Source organism: Anomaloglossus baeobatrachus, chromosome 2 (genome assembly GCF_048569485.1).
Source record: "Anomaloglossus baeobatrachus isolate aAnoBae1 chromosome 2, aAnoBae1.hap1, whole genome shotgun sequence".
Taxonomy (NCBI): Eukaryota; Metazoa; Chordata; class Amphibia; order Anura; family Aromobatidae; genus Anomaloglossus; species Anomaloglossus baeobatrachus.
In genome coordinates this window covers 739,272,418-739,292,486 of record NC_134354.1, presented here as the reverse complement: position 1 = coordinate 739,292,486, position 20,069 = coordinate 739,272,418, and the positions used below count along the sequence as shown (strand labels likewise).

General features: G+C 46.6%; 1 protein-coding gene across 7 annotated transcripts in view; it reads left to right on the top strand.

Moving 5' to 3' along the window:
- PARP4 (poly(ADP-ribose) polymerase family member 4) overlaps positions 1–20,069 on the top strand; it is a 354,633-nt gene that overhangs the window by 28,926 nt on the left and 305,638 nt on the right. For all 7 annotated transcript variants that reach the window (XM_075337413.1, XM_075337414.1, XM_075337416.1 and 4 more), the window contains exons 4-9: positions 1,348–1,411; positions 2,802–2,892; positions 6,467–6,565; positions 10,533–10,682; positions 13,773–13,910; positions 15,330–15,503. In XM_075337413.1, coding sequence (XP_075193528.1) covers positions 1,348–1,411; positions 2,802–2,892; positions 6,467–6,565; positions 10,533–10,682; positions 13,773–13,910; positions 15,330–15,503 — 716 coding nt within the window. The remainder of the gene's footprint in view (positions 1–1,347; positions 1,412–2,801; positions 2,893–6,466; positions 6,566–10,532; positions 10,683–13,772; positions 13,911–15,329; positions 15,504–20,069) is intronic.

Genomic DNA, 20,069 nt, shown 5'->3' with positions numbered 1-20,069 from the left:
GGATTTAATCCTAGGGTCTGGATAGGAGACAGGGGCATGTTGGCACACCTCCTAACCCTTATAGGTACCTGTGGTTTGAGGGCAAGCGCAGGGCCCCCCAGAGTCAGGGTCAGCCCAGGAGCCCCTGGTTAGCCCCCCTCTTTGTGTTTCAGCCTCCCTTATTCCCAGGAGTCCACTTGCTGGGTGTCTCTTCCCACACCCAGCGTGACAATTTGACAGGGACATTGTGTTTGTAAAAGTTATAAAACTCCCCCAAAACATACACCTTATTCACTCTTTCATTTTATAATTATTTTTCATCATTGTGCTGGCTTTGCTTCTCCTTCCTTTTTGGTCAATATGTTCATTTTTACCAACAGACGAGGTGGAGGAAAGCTTGACACGCCCAATGAAATAGGTCACCACACATCCAAGGAGTGCAACAATATGAAGTCCGCCAGGTGGACTATAACTTGAATAAGAGGAAAAAAATATCGGCACATCCGACGTAAAATAATTTCTTTCTTTATTTTCACATAATGTTAAAAAAGTCCATCCATATTCAGAAGACCCTGACGCGTTTCCGACGCAAAAGAGCGTCCTTAATCATAGGCTAACATTTTTTTTTTCTCTTCCTCCAATGTGTTCAGTCACACAGTTCATTGCAATGAGATTAAATATGACTTGCTCTATGTCGTTGCTGAAATACTATTAATGGTACTTTATATGAGATACTCTATACTATGGTGTTTCACAATCCCTTCCCCCTTCTTTTTGTCCAATCCTACTTTTTGTTTTTAGTGTGTGATTTTTTTAATCACGTGTTACTAATTCTCTCTAACTATATTGTTGATCTTTACCTATAAATGTCTAGAGCTCACTAAAAATGTTAGCCTATGATTAAGGACGCTCTTTTGCGTCGGAAACGCGTCAGGGTCTTCTGAATATGGATGGACTTTTTTAACAATATGTGAAAATAAAGAAAGAAATTGTTTTACGTTGGATGTGCCGATAATTTTTTCTTCTTATTCAAGTTCATTTTTACCATCTGTTTTTGGCCCATGTCAGACATCCATATTAAAAATTGGGCCAGTTGCAACTGACACAAATTGCACCAAAGCAGGATGTCATTTTATGTGGACTATCAGTCAGCAAATAAAAAAATGACACCTGAAAACATCTACAGAAATTAATGCAAAATAAGCAATGACAACACACAAACAACAAAAACAGACCAACACATTTACAAATCATACAAAACATTTCTGTAGAGAAGATCATTAAGTAGGTTTATTATAGTGTCAGGAATTCCATCAAAACCTAAAAAACAATTATCTTTAATCTTTTTTTTCCTTTGGATTTTTTCAGAGGCGAAGAAAAATCTATTTCAAGAAAGAAGACAAAAACTAAACAGTAAAGAAACACTGGAGAGGTAATAAAAAATATTTATTGTGTCCAAAGCCCTGGACAGCCTTTATATAAGGAAAGGTGAAAAATGATCCATTATGCACAAAATGTGTGCTATTGATTGGAAATATTTCAGAGAATTACAAATAAAGTTGATACTTTTTAGGAAAGCTTATCCACACCGATAGGAAAATGGTCTAAAGAGCTAAAGCTTATGCACACTGATAGGAAAATGGTCAAAAGAGCTAATGCACACTGATAGGAAAATGGTCAAAAGAGCTAATGCTTATGCACACTGATAGGAAAATGGTCTAAAGAGCTAAAGCTTATGCACACTGATAGGAAAAGGGTCAAAAGAGCTAATGCTTATGCACACTGATAGGAAAATGGTCAAAAGAGCTAATGCTTATGCACACTGATAGGAAAATGGTCTAAAGAGCTAAAGCTTATGCACACTGATAGGCAAATGGTCTAAAGAGCTAAAGCTTATGCACATTGATAGGAAAATGCTCTAAAGAGCTAAAGCTTATGCACACTGATAGGAAAATGGTCAAAAGAGCTAAAGCTTATGCACACTGATAGGAAAATGATCTAAAGAGCTAAAGCTTATGCACACTGATAGGAAAATGGTCTAAAGAGCTAAAGCTTATGCACACTGAAATCTCATGGAGAATTCATCATTTGGCTTACAGCTTATTTGCATAATTTACCATTCCCACTTTCTCACCAACTTTTCAAAAAAGGGTACAATATCAGTAAATAGCAAAAAGTTGCACATGTCTAAGGCTGCTTTCACACTTGCATTGAACGGCATCTGTTGCATTGCGTTGTGTGATGCATGCAACGGATGCGTTGCATATAGTGGCACAATGGATGCAACGGATCGTACAAAATAACGCAATCCGTTATAGTTTCTTTTTTCTTGACTTTACACATCCGGGCATGCGCAGTTGGCTAAAGACGGTTGCGTTAACAGAATCCACCACTATAGGGGTCCATTATAAAAACAACGGATGCCGACGGAATCCTGCAGGTTGCGTTTTTTTGACACTCCTCCAAGCGCAGAAAAACGCTACATGCAGCGTTCCATCCGCCAGGCGGATGCAACGCAGCGTCGACTGATGGATGCAACGCAAGGCCATCCGTTGCTATCCGTAGCTAATAGAAGTCTATGAGGAAGAAAACGGTTTCTTGCAACGGTTACCGTAATTCCTCAAGGCGGCGGATAGCAAAGTATGCCGTTCAACGCAAGTGTGAAAGCGCCCTAAGCAAAAACTGAAAGGGGATATAATTTGCGAGTTTTAAATGCCAAATTGCTGAAAAAGCTTTTGTAAATTCCCGCTTCACCATAGATCTTTATAGTAAGATTGTATTGAACTGTGCAATAAACAAGTTTGTGTTTTTTTTACCTTTAGTAATTTGGAAGAGGATATGGAATTTGAAGAGAGTGGACTTGATAATATTCCAGATGACACAGAAGTGGCCAAATACTGTTGTTTTAAAAAAGTAAGATATTTATTTGTATTTGTCAAGATTGCACAATTTAATTAATTAAGCCCACTTTACAGTCTACAATATATCTTACGATGTGTCGGCGGGGTCACTTCGTAAGTGACGCACATCCGTCATCGTAAGTACATTGTAGTGTGTGACAGGTACGTGCGATTGCGATTGAACGGTAAAACGTTCATCGCATGCACGTCGTTCAATTCCTAAAAGTTGAACGTCAGATTGTTCATCGTACCCGGGTTAGCACACATCGCAGTGTGTGACACCCCGGGAACAATGAACAGATCTTACCTGCGTCCTGCGGCTCCAGCCAGCAATGCGGAAGGAAGATGGTGGGCGGGATGTTTACGTCCCGCTCAGCTCCGCCCCTCCGCTTCTATTGGCCGGCTGCTGCGTGACGTCGATTTGACGCCAAACGTCCCTCCCACTCCAGGAAGTGGACGTTCGCCGCCCACATCGAGGTGGTATGGACGGGTAAGTACATGTGATGGGGGTTAATCGGCTGTGCGGCACATTCAACAAACTGAACGTGCCGCACATACGATGGGGGCGGTTATGATCGCATACGATATCGTATGCGAAATCGTAACATGTAAAGCAGGCTTTACTCATGAAAATCTTCTGTTAATGCAGGAGAACTAAAAGTCCGCACTGCTGGGCTATTGGGGTATTGTTTTTATGTAGTATCTCCGCTGGAGAAACGCCGCAGTGGATAAAGGTGCGGGACAGCAGAACATTTCACCCTTTTGCATTGGAAAGGGTGAAACATGAAATGACATCCCCAGGATGAATGATCCATTGCGTTTTTTGGCCTCATGGGAATGTATCCTTCTACTGCATTCTCATTGAAAATTAAAGAAGCAGTCATGAAAGTTTTTATCATTTTAATATATTGCAATCATTACATTACTGTATTTTACGGTTTATAAGACGCACCGGATAATAAGACACACCCCAAATTAGAGAAAAAAATAGTGAAAAACAAAAGGAGTCCGTCTTATAACACGCCCTTCCACATGAGCTGCCACTTAAACCACCAATGCAGGAGTGCATTATACCCATGCATCAGGGGCATTTACCAGAGCAGTAATTTTTCTTAACCAAGTGTTCTCACTCACACTATCTGCTAAAGGTCTTTCAGGAGTCAATAATTTTTATGCACCTGGGATATTTATCATAACAGTAAAGCGGGCTTTACACACAGCGACATCACTAGCGATGTCGCTGGTGAAAGCACCCGCCCCCGTCGGTTGTGCGTCACGGGCAAATCGCTGCCCATGGCGCACAACATCTCTAGGAACAGTCACACATACTTACCTGCCCAGCAACGTTGCTGTGACCGGCGAACCGCTTCTTTCTAAGGGGCGGTTCGTTCGGCGTCACTAAACGGCCTCCCAATAGAAGTGGAGGGGCGGAGATGAGCGGGCCGAACATCCCGCCCACCTCCTTCCTTCCTCATTGCCGGCAGCCGCAGGTACAATGTTGTTCCTCGTTCCTGCGGTGTCACACATAGCGATGTGTGCTTCCGCAGGAACGACGAACAACCTGCGTCCTGCAGCTTCAACGATAATCGGGATAGGAACAACTGGACAACGATCAACGATTTGGTAAGTAATTTTGATCGTTATCAGGTTGTTCCTGCGTTGCACACGCAACAACGTCGCTAACGAGGCCGGATGTGTGTCACGAATTCCGTGACCCCAATGACCTCTCATTAGAGATGTCGTTATGTGTAAAGCCCGCTTTATTCCTAGACGTTTCACAACCTGTGCCTAGACCAGGAGCACTCATGTTCAGCATTATTTCCTTAAAAGTGACATAAAATATCTTGATGCATGGAAAATCGTACCATTCCTTGCTACACCTCACATATTTAGAGGACATTAAGTTGCCCTTTTTGGTTTTCAGACCCAATTTCTTTTAAGGTAACTTGTGGAGCGTGGGGAGGTATCTGCGTCATTAAAGCATTCAATTTCACCTATGGAATAGATTAATCACACAATAGAAAAAATCCATTTTTTCTGCAAGGATCACAGGGACTTATGTGTCCCAACCAAAGTGTAAAGGCATAGTACCAGATGTTTAGAGAGCACCCCAAGAAGCGACAGGGTGTTGCTTAGAGACACATTACTTTTTCCATAGAATCTTTTGTCCTTGAAAAAGACCAGTTTTTTTGGTTGAAACGTTGGATTTAAAAAAAAATTTCCATGCCTATGCACAAATAAATAAAAAATATTTTTGAAGCATTATACGCTCTCTTATAACCTTATGCAAGTGTGCCGGAACTACCCATCACTATTTATAACACAGTGGTGTCTTATCAGATGGGGGCAGCAGCTGAGGTGGAGCAAGGTCGCGGGGCGATGGTGGAGCAGGACGGTGCAGTGGGTGTCCCAGATTCTGTCCCAGAAACTGTCAGCGTTGGCGGCTGTGCTGGGACAGCTGTGCTGGTGCTAGGGCAGCTGAGGCCTTCAAATAATGGCACCCAGAGTCAGCACGTGCGCAGATTGAGCTATCCGCTCAATGACAAGACGAGATATCATCTGTGCACACTCCACCTCCAGGCGCTATTTTCCTTAAGTCCACTGCTGGGAAGTCAATGGGCTGAAGGCGGCGCATGCGCAGATGAGATCTTGAGCCAAGAGCTGAATCTGTGCACGTGCTGACTCTAGGTGCCATTATTTGAAGCCCTTACCGCCTGCAGCCCCAGTCGCCGCCGCCACAGACCCTGTACAGCCGCAGTAGACCCTGCACAGCCGCCGCAGCATTGCCCCTGCATCCTGCTACCCCTCTTCACCCCCCCCAGTAAACTATTTCGTATTATAAGACACACCCCTCACTTTCCTCCTAAATGTTGGGAGGAAAAGTGCGTCTTATAAACCAAAAAATATGGTATATTATATAGCACTGTGTACTTATAATTGCCCCTTTTGCTTTTCTACCCAGTAAATTATTTTATTTTCCATTAAGTCTATGACATTGCAACGGCAAAAACTGACTAGCTGAATAATTTTAAGTGCTAAATAGAAACAGGAAGTCTCTTTATTCTGCATGAGTCATCATTAGAACTACAAATCTACATAACTGAAAACAGTTTGTAGTGTAGAGAATAGAGCAGGAGTGACAGAGGCTTCAGTTCTACCGTAGCCATTTAGACATCAATTCAAACGCTGATTTCTCAGGTAATGAGGATTGGCCATGTAAAGGAATTGCTGACCTTGTCAAAAAGCTGGAGGAACAGATACCGGTAAATAGTTCGCAAGGTGAAATCCTACTGACTGATTCCCTTTAATTCTTCAGAAAATATCTACAGTCAGACTGACTCACTAGAGCATCTTTTAGTGTTTTCTGGCTCAGATTCAACAGAAATTGATGACATACGTCTTGGCAAAAGACAAAGATCTTGTCTATAGGGTTATTTCTTCTTTAAGAGTCCAGATGTAATTGTATTCAAGTCCTCAGAATAAATTCCTGTAAAAAGCAACGTATTCCAGCCCTGCGCTGATTATGTAACAAATATATCTATATTTTTTTCATGACGTGTCTTAATATTTATATCTTTATTTTCCAGGATGAAGAATATGCAATTGTTGAACTTCTCTGCTTTAGCAAAAAGGGTTCATTTCCATTTCGCATATCTACAGTTTGTGGGATTCCCAATACATCTCAGGTAAATGGTATTACGTTAAAAAATAGCTGATTGCATTGAATCATTTTATTAAGCCACTGACCGCGATTGGTAGCATAAAAAATAATTTTTAATTGGTCGACATTTTCATCAGAACGGTCCTTGCAGCCAGTGGACAGTAAGTATTGTTATCTTCGGCTCTTGTGATGTTTGAGATATTTCAGGATTGTATCACTAAATGTCAGTGGGAGCAGTTGAATGCTTGATTGAAAAAAGCAATGATAATTGGTCATAAATAGTGATGGGCGGACCCACAGATAACCGGGATCGGCAGGTCTAACGGGATTTAAAAAGAAAAAAAAACCTGTCCCGGCCCAGAATTGGTCTCGGTTACCTGGCCAGATACTGATCCCCCCCATATAAGTCTATGGGGACCAAAATCCAGAGCTTAAAAAATATGGTAGAAGGCATAGGGGATTGAAGCAAGCTCGTTATATTTACTAAGTCTCCGGCACAGCTGTAACTGATTCCGGGCCACTCACTCTACTTCTGGGGCTGCTCATTAGTATCATACGCATTCCCTGCCCACCGGCAGTCCTGGTGTCTGTGATTGGTTGCAGTCAAATATGCCCCCAGCCTGTGTGACAACGTATCTGACTGCAATCAATCAACGACCCTGTTCCTTGTATTATGATACCCATCACAGATAAAGCCTATGACTACAGGCTGCAGCCACCAGCTGTGCGCTTATCTCAACTGTGTATCAAAATACGAGGAACCGCATGCATCTTTTATTTTATTATTTGAATAAATAGTTAAAAAAACAACATGTGTACCCCCAATTTTGATGCCCAGCCATGATAAAGCCAACAGCTGTGACCTGGTATTCTCAGGCTGGGGAGAGCCATGCTTATGGGCCCCCCAGCCTAAACATAGCAGCTTGCACCCACCCAGGATTGTCGCATCCATTATATGCGACAAGCCCAGCACTTTATCCAACTCATCCCGATTGCCCTGGTGCAGTGGCAATCAGGATAATAAGGGGTTAATGACAGCTCATAGCTGCCACTAAGCCCTAGATTACTAATGAGAGGCATCTATGAGATTCTCATTATTAATCTGTAAGTGAAAAGAAATAAATACAAACATCAAAAAAATTCTTTATTTAAAATTAAATACAAAAAAACACCCTATTTCACCACTTTTATTAACCACAAAACACCTAGGTCCGACATAATCCACACAAGGTTCCACTTGCATGATGATTCCAGCTCTGCTACATCTGAAGTGACAGAACTGGGCCATAGAACATGACAGTCTGCTGTGAGCTTCACGTCAAACGATCAAATAACAGTGGACTCCTGCGCTGTCGTAAGAAGATGGTCAGCAGTAATGATTAAATCATGAATTTATTACTCATTTCAGAGATCACATCTCCTTCCTTGGATAAATCACACATGTGACTGAGTGTGCGGTGACAGCTGGAGGTTCCCACGGTCCTCCACCTGTGATCGCAGGTAACCTGACCTCAGGTGACTTTATTGAACCTCAGGTGACCTCACTTTACTAAATTCACAGACCTGCATCTCCTAGCAGAAAACTGTGACAGCTGCACACAACTCAATACATAGCCTTTAATGTCTAAACTACTGGCAGCAAAAGTGAGTACACCCCTAAGTGAAAATGGTCAAATTGTGCCCAGTTAGCCATTTTCCCTCCCCAGTGTCATGTGGCTCATTAGTATTACAAGATCTCAGGTGTGAATGGGGAGCAGGTATTTAATTTGCTGTTATGGCTCACACATTCTCTCATACTAGTGATTGGAAGTTCAACTGAAAAAAAGAATTGTTGCTCTACATAAAAATGACCGAGGCTATAAGCAGATTGCCTATACCCTTACACTGAGTTGCAGCACAGTGGCCAAGACTATACAGCGGTTTAACAAGACAGGTTGAACTCAAAACAGGCCTCACAATGGTTGATCAAAGAAGATTAGGGCACGTGTGCAGCGTCATATCCAGAGGATGTCTTTTTAAAATATATGTATGAGTGCTGCCAGCTATGCTGCATAGGTTAACCGCACACTGCATCAAATTGGTCTGCATGGCTGTTGTCCCAGAAGGAAGCCTCTTCTGAAGATGATGCATAAGAAAGCCGGCAAACAGTTTCCTGAAGGCAAGCAGACTATGAACAAGTGTTACTGGAACCATGTCCTGTGGTCTGATTAGAACAAAGGTAAACTTATTTGGTTCAGCTGGTGTCAAGCGTGTGTGTGTAGCCCGGGGATTAGGGGTACTCAGATCCGGGCCACGGGGTCACTTCTGTGGGTATCACGGTGGCGTGACCCGGTCTGTGATCCCAGGCTCCACAGTAAAAGGGGATTTGGTAAGGGAGATTGTCCGTGACGCCACCCACGGTTGTGGTGAGATTGGAACACCACCGCTGCTCTGGACGGGGATCCCGGGAGTGATGGTAGGGAGCAGCTAGATGTTAGTCCTCCCCTCCGTGGGTAGGGGGTTAGTTGTCCCGGGGCCCGGTGATGGGGAAGATGGGGATGATGGCAGGCGGTTTGCGGGGCCTGGCGAGGTGCAGGGTCGCAGGGGCAGCGCTGTGCCGCATGGCACGGGGTACTCACTCAGCCAGTAAGCACGACACAGTCCTTGGTAAAACACTCGGCTGGATGGACGGGTGCCCACAGACGGCTGCGGTTGTTGTCTCTCCCCTGACCCAGTTTGGTGGTGTAAGTCCTTTCTTCCACCTCCGTGCACGCTCCTCCTGCGCTCCGGCTTCCAGCTGGCTCCCCGGTTCGGTACCGGTGGGCCACCGCCCAGCCCCGGCTACCTACAGTTCCACCAACTGTCTCCCCGGCTCCCTGCAGACGGCCACTACCGTCTGCCTGACTCTCTGCTGCACGAGGGCCCTAGGCTCCAATCCTAGGCCCCAGTCTGCGTCTGCCTCTCTGCAGACCTCCTCTCTCTTCCTCTCCTAGACTTGACTGGGCTTGTTTCCTGCCTCAGGCCAGCCAAACCCCCGGGTGGGCGTCTCCATCTCCTGACTCCGCCCACCCGGTGTGTCTGTCCGAGCCCGAGGAAGAAAGCAGGTCACTTTGGGGATGTCTGCTGTGAACTGCTGGGGGTTGGGGTGTGTGTGTGTTGTTATCTGTGGCCCCTGGCTTGTCCAGGGCGCCACATGTGTGGCAGCCAGAAGGTGAGGAGTACAAAGTCAAGTGTGTCCTGGCTACAGTCAAGCATGGTAGTGGGGCTGCATGATTGCTGCCGGCTGTGGGGAGCTACAGTTCATTGAGGGAACCATGAATGCCAACATGTACTGTGACATACTGAAGCAGAGCATGATCCTTTCCCTTTGGAAAATTGGCCGCAGGACAGTATTCTAAAATGATGACGACCCCAAACATACCTCCAATACGGCCACTGCCTTGCTAAAGAAACTGAAGGTAAAAAGTGCTGGACTCGCCAAGCGTCTACATACCTAAACCCTATTGAGCATCTGTGGGGCCTCCTCAAACGAAAGATGGAGGAGCTCAAGGTCTCTAACATCCACCAGCTCCTGGATGTTGTCATGGAGGATGGAAGGGGATCCAACGGCTCCTGTGACACTCTAGTGACTTCCATGACCAAAAGAGTTAGGCAGTGCTTGAAAATAATGGTGGCCACCAAAAATATTGACACTTTGGGCACAACTTGGCAATTTTTGCTTAGGGGTGTACTCACGTTTGTTGCCAGCGGTTTATTAATGGCTGTGTGTTGAGTTATTTAGAGGGCACAGAAATTTACACTGATATGCAAGCTGCACACTGACACTGTACATTGTATCAAAGTGTCATATATGCAGTGTTATCCCATAAAATAAAATATTTACAAAAATGTGAGGGGTGTACTCATTTTTCTGATATACTGTATATATAGTCAATACATATTTTTCACTACATATGTATAAAATACTTCTTATTTAATAATACAATTTTTATATGTATTTTTTCCTTGTGCAGAGCGAGTTTACATTTCACATGGTGGAAACTGCTGAAAAGGCTTGTGAGAAATACCAGCATCGAATTAATGACCTTAAAAACAAAGGATTCAGACAAATCAATAAAGTCCCATTGCAAGCTGAGAACTTCGCTTCCAAAGCCCTGAAGAAGGTGACATTGAAAAGGACTTTTTTTTAATGGATTATAACCTAAGTCATTTTTCTGATTGGTTTGATATGGGATATGTTTAGTTTGATTGCAGAAAACCTTTGGTTTAAGAGAGAAACAGTAAATTTTAGAAGAATTCTAAGGGGTACTTTGCATGTTGCGACATCGCTAGAATCGGCTAGCGATGCCAAGCGCGATACTACCCGCCACCGTCGCACATGCGATATCTTGTGATAGCTGCCGTAGCGAACATTACTTGTTACCTGCCCTGCGACGTCGCTCTGGCCGGCGACCCGCCTCCTTCCTAAGGGGGCGGGTCGTGCGGCATCACAGCGACGTCACACGGCAGACGGCCAATAGAAGCGGAGGGGCGGGGATGAGCGGGACGTAAACATCCCGCCCACCTCCTTCCTTCCGCATAGCCGGTGGAGGCAGGTAAGGAGATGTTCCTCGCTCCTGCGGCTTCACACACAGCGTTGTGTGCTGCCGCAGGAACGAGGAACAACATCGTATCTCCTATTGGTGCGACATTATGAAAATGACCGACGCTACACAGATCACCAATTTTTGACGCTTTCGCGATCATTTATCGGCACATCTAGGCTTTACACGTTGCAACGTCGTTACCGGCGCCGGATGTGCGTCACTTTCGATTTGACCACAACGATATCGCAGTAGCGATGTCGCAACGTTCAAAGTACCCCTAAGTGTTTTATTTGTTATCCTTTTGAGACTTCTTCCATCCTGCTGAGAACTCAATGGGGCACAGTGATCAATACTGTCTAATATTCAGACAGCGTAAACCTAGGCCCCATTCACTCATCAGTGATCCCGATATGTATGACGTCCATTTTCATACATACTGGATACATGGACGTTGCAAACCCATTATAATCAATGTTGTCTGTTCACACATCAGTGTTTTCACAAGGACCATATGTCTATATGAAGCACACGCGTGTACGTGTGTTCCGCACGGAGACAAGACCATTTTTCTCCGGCACCACTGATGTCACATGTACCACACAGTGGTGCGATCTGTGTGACATATACCGGAGAAAACACGCATCTTTGAAATAAAATTAATTTCTATACTTACCCATCTCCTGCGTTGCTGTCTTGGGCGCTGCTGTCACTTGCTTCCGGGCCCGCTCATTATGCTCATGAATATTCACTGCACCGCGCACCTGGAAGCAGCAGCACCAGGGACAGCAGCGCTGGGGACAGGTGAGTAAAAAGTTCCTAATCTCCGTGTGCTATCATGGATTACACATGGAGAACACACGTGTACCAAAATCACAGCACACGGAAGACCATATGCACCTTCAACACGTCCCTGCAAAACGTATGCGTTTTACATGGACGCGTGAAAGGGATCTTCAAGTGTCTTTGGTATATCATAATGGTTGTTTGATAAATCTGGCTAATTTTTGGACTGTCTCATTTAAACCTGGCCATAGTCATTAGATAGCTCTTAGCCATTTCTCCGATTTTCCCATAGAGAGGAGCGTTTGGTTTGGTCAAGAGACCTGTGTTCTTCATATAAGAGCCGCTGATAGAATAATCTGGCAGCGTCTTATCTCCATAGGATTGGGTGATTGAATCCACACCACCTGATGCTTATGTTACCACGACATAATCTGTTTGGGGACAGTTTGGAACCACCATACAAATGAGATGGTCGGCCCATCCTATCAAACCCAGTCTTGGCAGGTTTGGTTGACGTCTATCTAATGTGTATGGGCGTTGTGGAAACATCGTCTCCTTTTCAGTTTTCGCAGTACAGTGGAACCTTGCATTACGGGCATAATTGGTTCCGGGAGTTTGCTCTTAAACCAAGTTACTCTTATATCAAAGCAAATTTTCCCATAGGAAATAATTGATACGCAGACAATTTGTTCCACAGCCCAAAAATATGTACTGTATTTATACAAATTTTTTACAGTAATACAAAATAATGTCCTGTATTCATATAAAATTATTACAGTACACCAATACAAAATACTGTACAGTAAAAAACATATAAAACAAATTAAACTGCACGTTAGCTTAAAGTAGAATTGTTGGTGTGTGGGATGTGCAGTATAGAGAGAAAAAATGATGTATAAATATGACACCTTTATTCTAGTACAATACACAAAAAACACACCCCAAATCAATTCTCCCAAAATAAGAGCAGAACCAAGCCAAATGTGGGGTAGGAATACTGTAGAGACAATTAGATTACAATGTGCTGTACTGGTCAGCAGAAAGTACAGTGCTGTATACACAAATGCAAATTAATAGACATGCTATATAGTATATACTGTACTGTACAATGGTATACTGTATACAGTACATATGGACAGAAAGTTACCTCCAGAGGGGGTCAGAGCGTGATGAAATGACAGAACCGGAAGTGTGTGCACGGTGAGTATTTGCTCTTATTGTAAAGCATTGCTTTAACCAAGTTACACGTTTTTAAATATCTTTGCTTGTCTTGCAAAACGCTCTCAAACCAAGATACTCTTAATCCAAGGTTCCACTGTATTTATTATTGAGAGACAGCAACACAAGGAAGTGTGTTTAGCCAAATTCATTAAAGGGGTTGTACACTACTTTTACATTGATGGATTATCCTTAAGCTGTGTCATCAATGTTTGATTGGCCGGGGTCCAACACCACGCACCCCCGCCGATCATCTGTTCTCAGTCCCGGTGGTGGCAGCAGGCAGCCAGCGCTGCTCCGTCTTCTGATTTTGGCCGTGACCGGGTACTGCACATCTGCTTCTTCTTCTAATCAATAGCAGATGGCTGTGGCCAGAAGGCGGAGCAGTGCCGTAGCTGAGCAATTCTGGCTGCCTGCTCCCACTGCCGGGACCAAGAACAGCTGATCGACGTGGGTGCAGGGTGTCGGATTCCAGCCGATCTGACATTAATGACCTATCCTAAGGATAGGCCAGCAATGTAAAAGTAGTGGACAACCTCTTTAAAAATAAAAAAATGTATACATATTAGAATATTTGGTTTTTATTTCAACAAGTGCAAGTTTTTCTTCCATTCTAATTCCCGGAACATGTTCAGTTTTAACATATGTTTTGTCTTCAATGTAAAGGTCCTGCTCGGAGAAGCCATTAATGTCACAGAATTGTCCCCAGAAGTCGCTGGCTTGGTTGAGTCAATGTGGGTGGATGCGGTTGGACATTTGGACTCTATACTTTCATGCCCTGTGGAAAATATCAGTCTAAATGATGTAAGAAACATAGCAACTGGGTGCAAAATAATATACAGAAACAAAATTTCCATATATTTAATGTGCTTACCAAGTATTTGATGTAATTTGTCTGTATTGAAGGAAAAGCTTTGCTATATTTCAGTTTATTTCTTGCAGTTAATGAGAATTTGTCTCTTTCCATAAATATGGTTGGTAATTTAGTTTTTGGTGTAAAATGGTGAAAATGCCGCTGTTCTCCTGTATTCAGTGTCATTTTTCTTTTGTTCCCGCACCTCTCCATTTTCTTCTCTGTGTATAAATGTAGTGTTTTTCTTGATCCTCAGAGTCTGGAACTTTTGTGAGGGTGAACGGTTCTTAATTAGGCCAGACGTACGTTTCCTTTGTTTCCGAAGCCAAGAGAAGTTAGCCATTGTCTCATGTGAGACTGATCGGAGCTCTATTGTAAATGTGGATTACCTCAGCCCTTCTGATTACATGCAGTAGTTCAGAGGAAAATTATGCAGTTGGATTAAATTTGTGACCAATGAGAGAGCTGCCTTCTCCACCAATCATGTCAGAGAACTAAGGGGTATAAAAGGACCTTGCTTCTGTCACCAGAGAGACATTCTACATGATCTCAGCTAAGGAGCTACAGTTCCAGCTGTGGAGGGTCACAGAACTGCTTCAAGATTGTCTACAGGATTTCAGCCTAGGATCCATTGGGAAAACTCAGACAACTGGATACATACCTTGGTGTGATTGGTCAGGTTCCTTAGCTTGCTGCTATCTCTTCGCAGTGGGTACCTGCCAAAAGCGCTGTGCTGCTGGCTGGGATAATTGGCCCTGAAATCCCCAAAGTCATGAAGACTTTAATCACTGGTTGGCCAGCGGAAGGGTGAGACTCTGTCGCTTGTACCATCTTGTGTTCTTGCTGGGAATGTACAATATGTTTTTGCCTGTTGGTGAACCAATAAAGTCTTTGTGTGGTCCCTCACCGTGTGTTCTGTGAGTAGTGTTTTTCCCATGGGGAAGGAGTGCGAGCGTTTAGTGGGATGAGCCCTGGTCTGTGCAGTCTTTCTGAATACCCCCAGGTCAGCGGACAAGGGCATCCACTGACCCTCTTGTCTCCACAAACGCCCACAGAGATGACTTGACTATCACACCCACTTGGATAAAAATGCTACATTTATAAACAGGGGCAAGGGGGCTATATCTGAGGAACAAAAGAAAAGTGGCTCCAGATTCATTCAAACAGCAGCATATACACTAGATAAAAAAGCAAACAAACATATTTATGGTAAGTGACAGGTTAACTTTCAAACCATTTAGTTAGAGTTTTTACGGCTTTATTGCACCAAAACATAAAATGTAGGCTTTTTTATATATACGGTATCTTGTAAATTAAAAACATTTTTTATAATGAATAAGTTTAACTTTTATTGTTCCTTTCCTCCCAAGCTTAGTAAAGCTGAAGGAATTCTACGTCAAATCCGAAATGCGTTAGTCAACAAAGACCGCAAAGAAGATATTTCTCAGATGATGCAAGAGTTCTACCAATGTATCCCACACAAGGAAAGGAGACAGAATAACATAAATATGAAGTTCTTGACGGTTAAGCAGGACTTGTGCCAGGTACAACGTAAATCCTTTTCTCTTTTGTTGTTTTTTTTTGGCTGCAGACATCAGGTTTAAAATTTTGGTAAAATTTTTCTTACATGTTTTTCATGGGAGTATAAGACTTTTCTGCACGTACTATGCATAGAGATACTGCTTCCAAATAGAGGCATAGGCCATAAACGAAAGTATGTGAGAAAATTACACTTAAGCCATATTCAGATATATAGTTACACTAGCTGTAGTACCCGGCGTTGCCCGGGATAGTAAATAAGTGTCTATCTGTCTCTCTCTCTCTGTCTCTGTCTCCTTCCCTAGTACAAACTAGAAAAAATTGCCGACACTTCCTAATCTCATAGTCTAAACTGGTGCATATGTCGCGGGCGGGGAGGAGGGTGTCGGCACACTACGCTCACCCCTTCTGCTCGGGTCCGGCAGCTGCTCAGTGGTGGCTCGAGCTGTGGGCCGGATCCCGGGGTTTCTCGAGCGACACTCCTCGCCCGTGAGTGAAAGGGGGGGTTTTGTGGTTGGGTGTGGGGGATTGTTATAGTTCGTGACGCCACCCACGGTTGTGGTGATTTCACCACCGCTGCTCAATTCGGGGGTCCCGGGGATGGTGATGCGGAGCAGCCAGGTGTTGTGTTGTCCCTCCGTGGGTAGGGGTTGGTGATCCCGGGGCCCAGTGGTGGAGAAGGAGGTGCGGGGCCTGGTGGGCGCAGGGACGCGGGGGCAGCGCTGTGCCTTGCGGCACTGTGGTACTCTCAGCCTGAGACATGGACACAGTTTGTACGGTAAACCAAACGGCTGGTAGGACGGTCCCACAGACGGCTGCACCTGCACTCCCGGTAGGTGACGGTGATGTCCCTCTTCCTTGCACCTCTGTTTGACTGGTGGTAGCGTTGGATTCCCTCCGGTTACCCGCTCCCCGACTGCAATCTGGGCCAGAGGAGCTCTACACTTTGCCCGCAGGCGCTGGCCCTGAGAAACTGGTGCCGTGGCGGTGTTTCTCTGCTTGAGGTTGGGCTGTTGCCGTCAATCGGGACTTGGTTGTTGGGGGATCTACGTCCCCTTCACTGACGGATTCGGCAAATTTGGCGACTCCTAGCCTTGCCGGGGTCCGAGAGGCCCCTGCCCTGGTGCTGACTGTCCTTCGGAACACTGCTCCAGACCACCGGGCACACAGCCAACGGGGTCCTTCCAGGAACTTCCAAACGGTCCCCCTCCAGACAGTCACCGCCATCGCTGACCTTGCTGATCTGGCCCTCCACCAAGCTGGACCCTTCAGGCTTTCTTTCCCTTTTCCACTTTACTTCCTTCACTTTCACTTAGCTGTTGTTTACTCTCTCACTTTTAGCTCCTCACACTTGCCCTCCCTGAGCTGACTGCCTGGTTTTTCCCGCCTCCAGAGTTGTGAGCTCCTCGGTGGGCGGAGCCAACTGCCTGGCCCACCCCCTGGTGTGCATCATCAGACTCCTGGAGGAAGGCAACAAGGATTTCTGGTTAGCATGGATGTGCCTACCTGGAGTGTGGGGTGTGGTGGTGTTGTGACCCGTGTCCCCTGGCTTGCCCAGGGCGACACATTCCCCCTTAGCAAAATGCAGACCGTCCGCGGGCTGCCGTCCTACACCGGTTTTATTTTTCTGAAAAAGGGGGTAACAAGGTTAAGCAAACATTAATAACATTTTTAATAACTCTTCCCAAGACGGGAGGCACATTTTCTTAAACGTTGCAACGGTTTACGGCTACGGTTTCCGCTCTCTCCCACCCAAGCAACCTGGCCCTGATGCTGCCCCTAAAGCCCAGGCAGCACCCCTTGACCCACAGTCCAGCACAAGTTACCCGAGCGGGATCTGTCCTTCCCTCCAGAGGGTGGCCACCGGTTCCTTTGGTGGCTGGGCCCTAGCCTGCTCTGCTCAGGGCCCTCCCTCCAACCTGCCTCTCCGGAGGCGGCAATGCGGAAACGGTAACGGTAACCAACATATTTACAAGCCACTTAACGTTTGTGGTTGCCCTGCAAGTTCACGGGCTTGTCCATGGATAGTCCTCCATGCAAAACTTTAAACGGTCCCCACGGGGACAACGGTGCCGGCTCCTGCCGGTTCAATCACTAAGCAAATCAGGTGAAACTTCGGTAATTTTTCATTTTCTTATCATTTGCAGAACTTTCAAACTTTTCAACAAACAACAACTCAGTGGTGGTCCCAACGGGGACGGTGCAACGGGCATCCGCTGCTCTTGAGGCGGCTACCACCGCAGGGGGTCGGCCGACTCCGAGACCGAGCAGTACATGGGATTTTCCTCCCACTGGCAGTTCAACCCCGAACCACTGACAGCCGTTAGAAATGGCGGCGGAGGCGGCATACTTGGGACCTCTTCCTCCATCAACGACATCCCCTTCGGACCTCCAGCCGCGGTGCTGATGTCTGTCTCCCACTCAATCAGGGCCGGTTCTGGGGTTTGGGTGGACTGATCGCGACGCGGCACGGCCGCAGCGGCCCCTTGCTCACGGGCCCCCACTACGGCAACCATCCTTCGCATCTCTGCCTTCCAATCCATCAACTGCTGCAGGCTCTGCGCCCTCACCTTCACGCAGAATCGGCCCAGCTCCCGCTCCAGCCACGCAGCGGTCCCGGCGGGGAGCTCACCCGGGCCGCAGTCCTCAAAAGCTACTCCGCCTCGTCTCCCCCAGAGCTTGGGTACTCCGGTGGCGGGTATTCCCGCTCTCCAATTCGAGGACGCTGCCATTTCTCCATTCGTGTCCCCGTCTTTTTAGCTGCGTTGTTACATGCAGCCAGCCGCCATCGCGTCCCCCTTAGCTCTTTCCGGCCCCTCCTCTCTCGGGGCGGGGTTTTGGCCTTCGAGCCTTTACTGCTCGAGAAGACGCTCGAGCGGGAACTCTTCGCGCCAAAGATGGCGGCTTCTAAAATTTTTCTGCCGGATACCTCCGGCGGTAACAAGGCGCACCTCTACCAGACGGCAGAGCGGTAAGATCCTGTTCGTGACGCCAAGTTGTCGCGGGCGGGGAGGAGGGTGTCGGCACACTACGCTCACCCCTTCTGCTCGGGTCCGGCAGCTGCTCAGTGTTGGCTCGAGCTGTGGGCCGGATCCCGGGGTTTCTCGAGCGACACTCCTCGCCCGTGAGTGAAAGGGGGGGTTTTGTGGTTGGGTGTGGGGGATTGTTATAGTTCGTGACGCCACCCACGGTTGTGGTGATTTCACCACCGCTGCTCAATTCGGGGGTCCCGGGGATGGTGATGCGGAGCAGCCAGGTGTTGTGTTGTCCCTCCGTGGGTAGGGGTTGGTGATCCCGGGGCCCGGTGGTGGAGAAGGAGGTGCGGGGCCTGGTGGGCGCAGGGACGCGGGGGCAGCGCTGTGCCTTGCGGCACTGTGGTACTCACTCAGCCTGAGACATGGACACAGTTTGTACGGTAAACCAAACGGCTGGTAGGACGGTCCCACAGACGGCTGCACCTGCACTCCCGGTAGGTGACGGTGATGTCCCTCTTCCTTGCACCTATGTTTGACTGGTGGTAGCGGTGGATTCCCTCCGGTTACCCGCTCCCCGACTGCAATCTGGGCCGGAGGAGCTCTACACTTTGCCCGCAGGCGCTGGCCCTGAGAAACTGGTGCCGTGGCGGTGGCGGTGTTTCTCTGCTTCAGGTTGGGCTGTTGCCGTCAATCAGGACTTGGTTGTTGGGGGATCTACGTCCCCTTCACTGACGGATTCGGCAAATTTGGCGACTCCTAGCCTTGCCGGGGTCCGAGAGGCCCCTGCCCTGGTGCTGACTGTCCTCCGGAACACTGCTCCAGACCACCGGGCACACAGCCAACGGGGTCCTTCCAGGAACTTCCAAACGGTCCCCCTCCAGACAGTCACCGCCGTCGCTGACCTTGCTGATCTGGCCCTCCACCAAGCTGGACCCTTCAGGCTTTCTTTCCCTTTTCCACTTTACTTCCTTCACTTTCACTTAGCTGTTGTTTACTCTCTCACTTTTAGCTCCTCACACTTGCCCTCCCTGAGCTGACTGCCTGGTTTTTCCCACCTCCAGAGTTGTGAGTAGAGTTGAGCGCGGTTCGTGGTTCGTGGTTCTCCAGTTCTAGGCTCGCGTGATTTTGGGGCCTGTTCTAGATCGAACTAGAACTCGAGCTTTTTGCAAAAGCTCGATAGTTCTAGAAACGTTCGAGAACGGTTCTAGCAGCAAAAAACCAGCTAAATCATAGCTTGGTTTCTGCTGTAATAGTGTAAGTCACTCTGTGAATCACACTATTATGACATTTCAGTGTATAGTGTGCGTGAACAGCGCCTTCAGATCACTGCTGTTTCTATAATAGCGATCGCCATTTTTTTTTTTTTTTCTTGTCTTCCTTCCCTAAGCGCGCGCGTCTTGTGGGGCGGGCCAGCATGTCAGCCAATCCCAGACACACACACAGCTAAGTGGACTTTGAGCCAGAGAAGCAACGGCATGTGTGATAGGATGTCCATGTCACATGTCCCTGCATTATAAAACCGGACATTTTCTTCCAGGACGCCATTATCTGCCTTCTACGTCTTTGGTGTCAGACATCACTGTCGCAGCTCCGTCC